We start from the raw sequence: 12,482 nt of genomic DNA, 5'->3' as shown, positions 1-12,482 counted from the left end.
TATGAAAAGGCAAAACGTTACACAGCCGCTTTGCAGAGGTATCTGGTCCTGAGTAAACAGACTGATGGTGAAATGTCAACTTTAACTCTTTTATCACCTGGTACAAATGTCTTTGATGAAACAATTAATCCAGCACAGCCGGATGCTGCCGATGATGTTTATCATGAAATACTGAGCGGTGTTAATGCGAGGTATAAAAAAAACTGTGAAATACTATTGAATAAAATGTCACGTTCTAAGCACATCACAAACTGGAATGCTAAAGGAGAGTTTCTGTATAAAGGCACAGCTGTACAGGGTTCCAACATGCTGGATTTAATAAGAAGCATCACACAAAACCATAGCGTGACGAGTCTGAGGTACTCTTCGCGGTCAATCAGTATACCATTGTCAGATTTCTGCTTATTTGTGATCTGTATGAGTGACATATACTCTCTTACAGCATTACCGTGTTCAAAGTCTGGTTGAAATGGTTTTGCAGGGTGCGGTGTTCCATCCAGATAAAGGGATGCAAAACTTACATTTTTATGTTCAAAGCAAAGGGGATTCCGGTTATGGATTCCTGAAAATGCTTCGTTATCCACAAAGCCGACTATGACTGTTTTCGGCACTTGACCTAAAAATAGATTTTCTAGATTAAATACTCTACTGCCTGCTGGTACGCTGTAGATTTTCATCCCAACGCGGTCAATCGCGTATTTCGCGTTGCCGTTTAGCAGGGCCTGCGCGTGCCCAATCCGCACGGCCGGTGAGACTTGCACTCTTTTCACGAACAGGGACACCGCTGTGATCTGTATTTTAAAGGCATCCGCGTCAGCTGACATTAAGCAGAATGCGTCTTTGTTTCTGGTTAGTTTAATCTTCAGGTCAACGGCATTTAAAATTAGTTTATGTTGATGAAAAAGGTCGCAGTGAAGCGGTCCTAGCAATTCAACCGTGCGACTCTGCTCTGTCGCACCTGCTCGTTTTTTGAACCCCGTATTCGGTCCATCCAGCACCGTGTTGTTAAATTCTCCAGCCGAATCTTTGTAAAATAATCCTGTTGTGCGCTTTGTTGACAAAGCGTCTGAGCTGTAATTCAATATAGTCTCAATGTACGCGCGGTATGCGTAAAGATTGTTGGATTGCGATATGAGCCTGTCACCCAAAGTTACATCCACTTGGTTGAATAAAGTCGCTATGGGGTAATTAATAAGTGCGACCCGTGCACCTTGCGGTATCGGTGTGTTATCGGTTCGTACGATCTTGCACGTCACGTACAGCAGCGTGTTGTTCAGATCGTAGTAGTGTTCGCCGCTGGCCGCTATATAAAATTCAAGCGGCGCTGTGTCGGATAATGCCGCTAAAGGTTGAACTTCGACGTATAGACTTTTCTCTATGCTTGTTTGTGTCGGGGGCACGTCAAAAAGATCCAGCTCTGTTTTTGCACATTCAACGGACTCGTGGTGTATGAAAGACATGTTTAAAAAATATCACCAACGGAGCGCTTCGGCTTTCTCTTCTTCTTTGAGTTGCGTCGTCTCTGGTTTTTATTTAAAAAGGGTATGTCCCAAGGCGGAAGTGCTATCATACACTTCCGTTTTCTTTTAGACACACCTTTTCTTGTATATATTAGTCCTGAACCGTCTTGTTTTGCTTGGTTCGCATCGTGTATCTTATTCATCACGGCCGTTGTGGCTTGTCCGATAACGTCTTTCGCTATATTACGTGCCGCGGTCTTCATATGCGGTTTAGCTAACTCTAAACCTCTCCGGAAAAGAGGAACAGCTTTTCTGAAAAGACTTCGAAAAATACCGCCTAAACCGCATCCGTACATGTACGCGCTGCCGTGAAACCCTGGTAATCCATTACCGGCCTGCGTTTTATAATATTGCGCGTAGAGATCCGGATTGCCATAATTTTTAACAGCGACCATCCTGTTTAGTTAATAAATTTCGTGTTTGCGACGTCTAAAGTGTAGTTTCACGATCACTTTACCAAACTTAAATGAGATGTTCTTGTTCTGGTCGTTCTTTATCTCTATGGCTACAGTGTCAAAATGCGCTTTGCACAATGGTACGTAATCTGGTTTCTCATATCGTATTGTGACCACCTCATTGTTATATCCCTTAATTTCAACTGTGCGTAGTAGCGGTACGTAGCTATCACCGACCCGCTGGTGCTCGATAATGTCAGTATACACATACAGCGTATACTGGCCGCCTTTGATGTCGGCGCATGGTTTAGAAATCTTAGTTTTAGGTTGTAATCCAAGGATCGTCGTCAGTTTATCACCGGCTGTAAGATGATACAGCCGCTTACTATCGCATGTTACTACGCGTTCAAGCGGATCGTACACTAGTCTTAATCCCCCATCCAGTTTATGTCGCCCTATTTCCGCGTTGATTACGTCCAGTAGCGAGTCGATTGTTTTATAAAATCCGGGTTTAACGCACACGGCTGCAAATTCCACAACTGGATTGGAAAACATAACATCCTGTGTTATTTGTAACTTACAATCTTGTATATCCAAGGTATTCCACGTGTGTGGATATTGTATTTCTGTAAGAGCGACTTCCCACTCACCGCTTAAGTGTATCGACTTTGCAAGCTTTGTTGTATAGTTTGAAATCTTATTTTGCGGAAAAGTATCCGCTGAGGCATTGCTGGGTAATGTTATGTAAAACGATTTGTCATCCATCGCTCGTCTTGTTTAGCGTGCTGCACGTTTTATATATCTTTTATCTCTGATGCATCAACCCAACTGTTAAATTTTGCGGGGTACCCGCGCCACTTGACTAACGCGTATTTTCGACCGTCTTATGTTTTAAAATCTTTTCCACTTTGTATATTCTATTATAGTTTTTTGGCACGCTTTGTAACTCATCGTGGTAAAAACTGCCGGTAATTTCTTCGCCGTAGAGATCCATCAACTTATAAAACGGCTTAACGCCTTTAGTGTTCACATTCTGTATGACAAATATTTCCTCAGAAAAATTCTGTTCATACCCTTTCTGAAATATATCCTTATATTTGGATATGCGTACATGTTCACCGATGTAAAAACGTGGTGTAATTTTCTTAGTTCTAAAGTAATCGCCGTACGTCGTCTTGAAAATTCTCAAAGCGTTAGAGGGCCCCACAGCACACGGTGTACACTTAATCGTTCTATGATATGTGTTATTATAGCTGTTTATGAAATCTTGTAAGACATCTATATATCTGTACGTGTTCCGCGCTGTGAAATAACGCCACATCCTTGTTTTTAAAGTCCTATTGAAGCGTTCTATAATGGCAGCTTTCACTTCATTATTGGTTGTGAAATGATGTATGCCGTATTTTTCTAACACTTTTTTAAAGATTTTGTTTACAAACTCTTTACCATTATCGGTTTGCAACTTCTTTGGCACGCATCCCTGTTGGAATATTTTTTCAAAAGCATTAGCGACGGTTGTCGCATTCTTGGCTGCTAGACCAGCCGCCCATGCTTTCTTACTGAATATATCGATGATGGTTAATATATATTTAAAACCATCATTGTACTTTGCAATGTCTATGAGCGAGACCAGATCACATTGCCATTGTTGATTTATATCCGATACGCAAATCATGTTCCTTTTATAGGTTTTTCGTGCCGGCTTATGTAATGTGTAAGCGTCTTGTACTTGAAACCATTTTTTAATTTCCGCTCTTTTGAACTTGCCTTTATTCGCCTTATAATATTTATCGACACCGCAATAACTCCCCGGCTTTAATACCGTATAATACGCCTTTTTCATAAGCTTTTTTTGATTAGCCATTTAATATAAATGCGGCTTGTCTAAGGGTCGGATTCTGTTCTTAATGGCCAATCAATAATCATTTGATATCAGTTTATATCATTTGATATCAGTTTTATATTAAACACAATTAAAAAGGGGTGTGGCTTAAAGGGGGTGGAGCACCTGTCAAAAGTTTGATGAAAGGTGGTTCACTATACTACTCGTACACAATAAGGAAGGATCTTGAATCCCGGGTAAGACTCATACCAGCCACACCAATCACACCGTACAACCTGTGATCTGAACCCAGTTAACAGCATTGATAACAGAGGAGCCTCTGGAAAGATGGCTCACAACAACAATAACCCGATTTAGTTAACAATAACTATGTACAAGTATTGCAGACAATCCGCACTTGGGATGGGCGCCCAGCATCCACTACGGGCTACGAGAAATAGAATTATCGGTAAGTAAATTCTTATTTTCTCATCATCCATTTAGACAGGGCTCCTGCAGTGTAAATAATACATTCACGCCCAGTCCCTTATCCACAGGTCCACATTGAAGAATAACCACAACCTATCCATACCACCAGTTGCAATAAACCTTTTCCTCTAAATCCAACCCTCCCCTTCCACCACAGTGGCAAAAACCCCAAAACCTATTCTCACATCAACCTACCCCACCAGTGGCCAGAGATCCCCTTTCCAGTTAGCTTAAATTCCTCCTGTCATTAACCCTCTGCTCTCCATACATGCAGAGCTGGTCACCGGAAGACTGATCTTCAGTTACCCTGCTGCTGTTTGCAGAGATAAGTATATAGTGCTCAGAGGGGGTTGGGTACGGGATCCCGGCGCTTAGGATGCCAGTGGTCATTATACCAACCGCAGCATTCAGATGCCAAGAATCCCGACACCTGGTGGGAATGTATATTAAAGCTCTCCTCCCCCACCCAACTGGAACCCTCCCTTCTCATAGCCTAACCCTAACACTTCCTTCTTGCAGCCTAACCACAGCATCCCCCCCCCCCCCCCCCCCTCCCTGCAGTCTAACCCTAAACCTCTCAGGCATACTTATGATCGGGATGTTGACTTTCGGGGTATTCCAGCTCTGGTCTTCTGACTGCCGGCATTGTAAGCATTGGGATACCAACTACATCCCCTCAGAGGGGTACGTTAATTCCCTCCTTTGCACTTAAATGGAGGAGGCTAAAGGAAGGGATTTGTTCTGAAGCAGAATGGATCCCCTGTGAAAATGCAGAGGAAAGGATCTCAATCTTGACATTGTGATCACCATGTTAGACTGGTATAAGTTTCCATAAAAAAGGGCTCTCTTTGTACTTTGAATGTGATCATGGCATTGAGAAAATATGTTCATAGGACTCGAGTTACGCAGGATTAATGATTTGTTGGTTCTTTACAATGTCCACAAGAGTGAATGGAAGCCATTCTAACAGAAAATTGCTAGATAAATTACTTTTATAATTTCCCATGCTTACCTTGGGGATCTGATTTCAGAGGATCCACAGCCGTTGATGGTGCAGGTTTTGGCATAGACCGCCCAGCAGAGTTATCCAAAACTGATGATGAATATGAAGCTTTCCGGAAAAGAATGATGCTGGCATACCGCTTCCGCCCTAATCCACTGGTATGTTCATTGAACTGGTTTACAAAATTTTTTTTAGTCTGTAACTGATAATGTAGGGGAGATTCGATTAACCTGCAGTACTTTACCGTGTGTGAGTAAAGGAAAAGTTAATGTATTAACATTAACAGGGTCATGAAACCCATAAAAAAAAAAAATCACCCATAGTAAATTACCGCAGATAATGGAATTTCTCCCTATGTATCAGCTTATTTTCTGCTATAGAAATTTTTGTTTATATGGGTTATGACCCCCGTACATTTGTGGGTTGATTCCTTGACCCAGCCGGAAATGCTGATCCACTAACTGGATCCACCAATCAGTGGCTATCGATGATCAGCAATACATTGGGGAATCTGAAATTAACAATGTTAAAAATGACCATTTTGCGGATTCCAATAGTTTTCAGTTGGGATCAGGGAATCTGGATTTTAAAGCATGTTTAATATTCCCGATCCCCTGACCCTGCCGTTAAGGCATCGGGTCATTTTTCCAATCAATCTCGGATGTATGGGGGACATTAGTCCTGGCATTTCGATGACCAAAAAGATTTTTCGCTAGCATCCATAAGGGATATTGGCCCTCATTCCGAGTTGATCGCTCGCTAGCTACTTTTAGCAGCCGTGCAAACGCATAGTCGCCGCCCACAGGGGAGTGTATTTCTTTTTCATCCACTAGGGGTCCCTGGAGTACTCTTGGGATATGGACGGCTTCCGCAGGAAACAGGGCACTGAATATTTAAATTTAGAACTCTCCACCCCACCATATCCCAGAGTACCTCAGTGTTTTTTCTGTGCTCATGCACTAACAGAGGCTTGTGTGGGTTCCCACACTTTTCTTTGAATATTTTTTGATTTTGATTTAAATTTTTACTTTTTTTATACTACTTCAGCACATCCCTTCCCAGTTTCTACTAAAAACATGGGTCCGGGATAGTGCCGCTGCACGGAGCAGCGCATGGCGTGTCGGTCCTCACAAAGAGCACCCTCACAGCCACACGCAGCTCACTGACTGCTGCAAGAGCTGGACGGAGCTTACAGAAAGAAGCCCCGTCGCAGCCCTCCCTACAAGGACACAAGGTATGCTGGGGGGGACGGGGCGGTCAGCGCGCGCTGCCGCCCCGCTGTGTGGGGTACGTGTTCTTCACCGCCGTCCGCACCCGCCGCTAATAGAGCCCGCCCCAGCCGCTCCGTCCGCACTGTACGTACATCAAAGTACCAGCGCTAAGAGGGGGAGAACCGCCGCAGCTCAGCGCTCACACTAGCGCCGCCGGAAGCCGCTACGCGCCGCTCCAGCCAGCCGAACTCAGTTCACTCGCCCGCTCTCCTCACAAGCGTCCCCCGCTTCCCTGCAATGACACCAAGGTCAGCTTCCCGGCACCCGCTCCCCGCTGAGACACATCGCTACACGGAGCACAGGGGGAGGGGGACAAGTCTGATCACAGGCAGCGCTGCTGCAAGGGAGAAAAACTTATAATAGGCTGCATGACAGGCTGCCAGATTTCATAGGCACCATAGGTTATATTAATATATTGAGCCTATGTTAAACACAGGAGGCATGTATTGTAACCTGACCTGTGATTATCACTGTAAGCATGGCATGGGGGCCATTTTAACCATGCTTCCTGTTTCTTCCTGTTTGTAATTCCAGAACGTTCCTGTCCTACATCTCTACTCCGGGTGTGGTTCATCAAATCGACAGTGTCTAGGTCGACAATGTTTAGGTCGACCACTATAGGTCGACAGTCACTAGGTCGACATGGATAGAAGGTCGACAGGGTTTCTAGGTCGACATGTGCTAGGTCGACAGGTCTAAAGGTCGACATGAGTTTTTTTTTTTTTTTTTTGGTGTAGTTTTCTTCGTAGAGTGACCGGGATCCCAAATTAGTGCACCGCGTCCCCTCGCATGGCTCGCTTCGCTCGCCATGCTTCGGGCATGGTGCCTTCGCTCCGCTACCGCTTCGCTCGGCACACTTTACCGTTCCAATCGTAGTCCACGTGGATCGTTAAGTATGAAAAAATTCAAAAAAAGAAAAAAAAATGTGAAAAACTCATGTCGACCTTTAGACCTGTCGACCTTTAGACCTGTCGACCTAGAAACCCTGTCGACCTTCCATCCATGTCAACCTAGTGACTGTCGACCTATAGTGGTCGACCTAAACATTGTCGACCTAGACACTGTTGATCTTCAGACCGGATCCCCTCTACTCCACCGGAGGCGCTGGGGTGTTAGTGGGAATTTTTGGTTCAGGTTTCATATAGGCTGGCCACGTGACCTGCACTTCGGCCTTGTATGTATGTATGTATGTGTGTGTGTGTATATATATATATATATATATATATATATATATATATATATATATATATATATATATATATATATATATATAATATTACACACCTTAAGTAACAATTTTACTGAGTCGTGCAAGTGTCTGTTTTTGTCTATTGTGTTGTCTGTCTGCATAATGGTTCCATGTTATGGTCGACAGTCATTAGGTCGACCTCTATTGGTCGACATGGACACATGGTCGACATATGAAAAGGTCGACATGAGTTTTTTAACTTTTTTTTTTTTGTGTCGTTTTTTGCGTAAAGTGACTGGGAACCCCAATTAGTGCACCGCGTCCCCTCGCATGGTGCCTTCGCTCCGCTACCGCTTCGCTCGGCACACTTTACCGTTCCAATCGTAGTCCATGTGGATCGTAAAGTATGGAAAAGTTCCCCAAAAGAAAAAAAAGTTAAACTCATGTCGACCTTTTCATGTGTCGACCTTTCATGTGTCGACCATTTTCATGTGTTGACCATGTCAATGTCGACCAATAGTGGTCGACCTAATGACTGTCGACCATAACATGGTCGACCATGTGAACGGATACCCTGCATAATGAGTACGGCACCAGCAAAGACTAAAAAGAAGTTTTACTGCAATGTCTGTACATGAATCTACCACATGTTCAGTATGTTTTGTAGGTTTCCACTCCGGAACCCGGTTTCATTCCCAGATCCTATGTTACGCAAATGTAATGGCTGGGTTGCAATTAGAATTGGCCGCCGCTCGACACGAGCGGCAAGATCGGAGTCTCGGGTGAGACCGCCAGTTCTAACGGAGGAGTCTCCGCCTTTGCAAAGGTCCAACTTCACTTTGGGTATAAGGTATTAATTTAATTGGTCTTATAATTTAACCGTTTCTGCTATGTTGCAGTCTGACAATTCTATGCCAAACCTCACGGCGCTAAATAAGGATGAGGAGGGCAAATTAGACCAGCAATTCAGATAGTGCAGTTTTTGACAGCCCAGACATTGATAATGACCAGTACGTCAGTCTCTGAAGTTTACAGAGACTAAGGAGCCTCTAACATATAATAAGTCGTATTTACTAAACGACAGATCTCCAATGGGGTTCTTATTTAGGACTATCTAAATAAGATGTTAGTAGAAACACGAAAGAACCGAATAACCGGTTCTATACCTCACAGATTTAAGTCTACTTACGTTTCCACACAGTGACATCTACATTGGAGAATCCGCCATTGGTGGATTCGTCTGTGTCAAACCTTATAAAGACCCTTCAGACGTAAGATAGAAGGGCATTTGGGTCACTAAGGCACTATTTGTATGGATAACAGAACATGACGATCACGTTATACTTATCGTTAATCAAATCTGAGAAGCTGCTGAGTATCTATGTACAGCTTCTGCTGCCGGCTGTCAGCTCGCTTCTCGCTTTTCATCGTCACTAGTTACAGCACGACAAGTACTCTGGCTGCGTTCTTGCCAAGCGGAGTCAGAGGTCAAAAGAATACGGTGGCCAGAAGTTGTTTGGTCCTAAATTGGAAAAATGCATTTCTCAGGCCAAGAGAGGGGGGGGGGGGGAGGGGAGGGGGAGGAGAGTCTAGTTTCCTGCCATTGCCTCCACCGGTACCGAGACGGAAATACTCTGGTCCGGCGTTCAAATCCTTTAGACTTCAGTCCTTTCAAGGCTGTGGTAGAGAAACAGTCACGCCTTGTAATGCCACCGACAAGCCAGTGGCTTGACGGGCTCCCAGGCCATCTCTGTTTTCCAATTGTGGGAGCACGCCTTCAGACGTTATATTTGCCGGGATTCCAGACATCCACTGATGGATGTATCCGCAATTTAGTGTTAAAAGAAAGATGTCTCCCGACACTGCGCTTTTTCAAGACTGGACGGCCTCTGTCGGACGACAAGATGGCGTTTTGGCAAATTTGCCATTCAGTCTCTGCTGGATTCAGCAGTTTTAATTCCAGGCCTGGTACACCAACAAGGTCAGGGTTATTATTCCAGTCTGTTTGTGGTACCGAAGCCGGATGGCTCCGTCACAGTCTCATTCAGTAAGTCACTTACTACAGATTAAAGATGGAATTTCTGCGGTCAGTAATTGCAGATTTGGAGCCACAAGATTGCATGATTGCGCTTGATCTCAAGGATGCGTACTTACACATTCCGATTTGGTCACCTCATCAGAGGTTCTTGCGTTTTGCAATACGCCACAACCTTTAACAGTTTCAGGCTCTACCGTTTGGCCTCTCGTCAGCGCCTCGGGTATTCACCAAAGTGATGTCTGTGATGTTAGCTCATCTCAGATCCCTGGGAGTGACAATCGTTCCGTACTTAGACGATCTGCTCATAAAAGCTCCGTCTCAACAGATGCTCCTCCAACAGGCGCTGCAAACGTACAATGTACTGGTTCACCACGGTTGGAGTGTGAACTTCAAGAAATCACATCTAATTCCGTCTCAACTACTTCAATTCCTAGGTATGATTCTCAATACGGTAAATCAAAGAATTTACCTACCACAACAGAAAGTACAGATTATTCGCCATCTAGTACAATTAGTGCTCAAGCCACGCACAGTCTCGGTACATTTGTGTATTCGCCTATTAGGAACAATGGTGGTGGCTTTCGAAGCGCTTCAGTTCGGAAGAATTCACTCACGTCCATTTCAACAGCATGTGCTCGCACAGTGGTCGGCCTCGCATCTGCAGATTCACCACAGGGTGAGGTTGTCGCCAAGGGCAAGGGTGTCTCTACTCTGGTGGCTCAAGGTACACAATTTAACCGCAGGCGGCGGGAATTAGATAATTCTAACGGCGAACGCGAGTCTCAGAGGTTGGGGAGCTGTAGTTCAAAATTGTCAGCGCCAGGGTCTCTGGGCAGATCACGAAAGATTGCTGTCTATAAATGTCCTGGAACTCCGCGCAATTTACAATGCACTACGACAAGCAGTACACATTCTTCGCTTTCAGACTGTCCAAGTGCAGTCAGACAACACGACGGCAGTCGCATACATCAACAAACAAGGTGGAACTAGAAGCCGAATGGCAATGCGGGAAGTAGCTCGAATCCTCAATTGGCCAGAATACCACCAGGTGATATTGTCGGCAGTGTTCATTCCGGGAGTGGACAACTGGGAGACGGATTATCTCAGCCGTCGGGATTTTCATCCAGGAGAATGGGCATTTAATCCAGAAGTGTTTCACATGTTGGTCCAGAGGTGGGGTTACCCTCAAGTGGACCTGATGGCATCTCGCCACAATCACCAAATGCCCCAGTATGTGTCCAGAACGAGAGATCCAAAGGCAGTGGCGGTGGATGCTCTCACAATCGCGTGGCTGTACAGCCTCGTGTATCTGTTTCCACCGTTTCCGCTGCTCCCTCTGTTGCTAAAACGGATCAAAAGAGAGTCCGTCACAGTCATACTAGTGGCGCCTCATTGGCCTCGGAGAGCTTGGTTCTCGGATCTCCGCGGACTACTCGCAGACGATCCTTGGTCGCTCCCACTACGTCCGGACTTGTTACAACAAGGTCCGTTCCTTTTACCACGATTTAGCGCGGCTGCTTTTGACAGGGTGGCTATTGAGAACGCACTCTTAAGGAGAGAGGGCATTCCAGAATCGGTTATACCAACCTTCTTACGAGCTAGGAAGCCAGTTACGGCAGCTCATTATTACAGAATTTGGCGTGCCTATCTAGGTTGGTGTGAAACTCTGAAGTTTCCGACATCATCTTTCAAGTTATCCCGTCTTTTTTGTTATGTCTACAGACGGGGTTAGATGGAGGACTGCGTTTATCTACACTAAAGGTGCCGGTATCTGCGCTGTCACTTTATTTTCAAAGACGATTGGCTCTATTGCCGTCGGTACACACTTTTTTCTGCAAGGTGTCCTTAGAGTACAGCCTCCATTCATTCCACCTACAGTGCCATGGGACTTGAATCTGGTTTTAGATTTATTACAGTCTTCACATTTTGAAAGTGGATATTACTTGGAAAATAATTTTTCTACTGGCTTTAGCTACGGCAAGGCGTGTTTCAGATTTGGGTGTCTTGTCACGCAAGCCACCGTATTTGGTGTTTCATGATGACAGAGCGGAACTTCGACCGAATCCCGCTTTCTTACCAAAGGGTAGTGTCATCTTTTCACATCAATCAACCAATAGTAGTTCCTGTGTTAACCGGACATTCTGGAACTCTAGATGTAATACGCGCATTCCGCGTTTATGTATCACGAACGTCTACAGTTCGAAAGACGGATACGTTGTTTGTTCTCTATGATGCTGCCAAGATAGGTTGGCCAGCTTCTAAGCAGACCTTATCCAGATGGATAAAACTGACTATACGTCAGGCTTACCTTCATGCTAGGTTACAGCCGCCTACATCAGTAACAGCTCATTCCACATGTTCTGTGGGAGCTTCATGGGCATCTGGTCGTGGAGCTTTTACGACGCAGCTTTGCCGTGCGGCTACATGATCATCAGTGCACACGGTTGTGCGCTTTTACAGGTTTGCTACGTTGGCGGCATCAGCATCTAGCTTTGGCCGCATAGTGTTACAGGTGCCAAACAGCTCTCCCTCCCACAAGGGAAACTTTGGTACGTCCCAAGAGTACTCCAGTGACCCCTAGTGGATGAAAAAGAAAATAGAATTTGGTACTTACCAGGTAAATCCTTTTCTTTGAATCCATAGGGGGCACTGGACGCCCACCCAGAGCAGTTTACCTGGTTGTGGTAAGCTCAGGGGATCTTATGGTAACACATTTTCACCGACTGGTTCAAATTATAAAGTTTTATCGGTTATG

The 12,482-nt window shown here is 44.9% G+C and overlaps 1 protein-coding gene across 1 annotated transcript in view; it reads left to right on the top strand.

The window, feature by feature from the left end:
• SUGP1 (SURP and G-patch domain containing 1) overlaps window positions 1-12,482 on the top strand; it is a 170,901-nt gene that overhangs the window by 143,866 nt on the left and 14,553 nt on the right. Inside the window, exon 13 of the mRNA XM_063914565.1 lies at window positions 5,258-5,387. Within this exon, the coding sequence (XP_063770635.1) occupies window positions 5,258-5,387 (130 nt within the window). The remainder of the gene's footprint in view (window positions 1-5,257; window positions 5,388-12,482) is intronic.

The sequence above is a fragment of the Pseudophryne corroboree genome, chromosome 1 (assembly GCF_028390025.1).
Source record: "Pseudophryne corroboree isolate aPseCor3 chromosome 1, aPseCor3.hap2, whole genome shotgun sequence".
Taxonomy (NCBI): Eukaryota; Metazoa; Chordata; class Amphibia; order Anura; family Myobatrachidae; genus Pseudophryne; species Pseudophryne corroboree.
The sequence above is the reverse complement of the archived record's forward strand: the minus strand, read 5'-3'. Positions and strand labels throughout refer to the sequence as shown.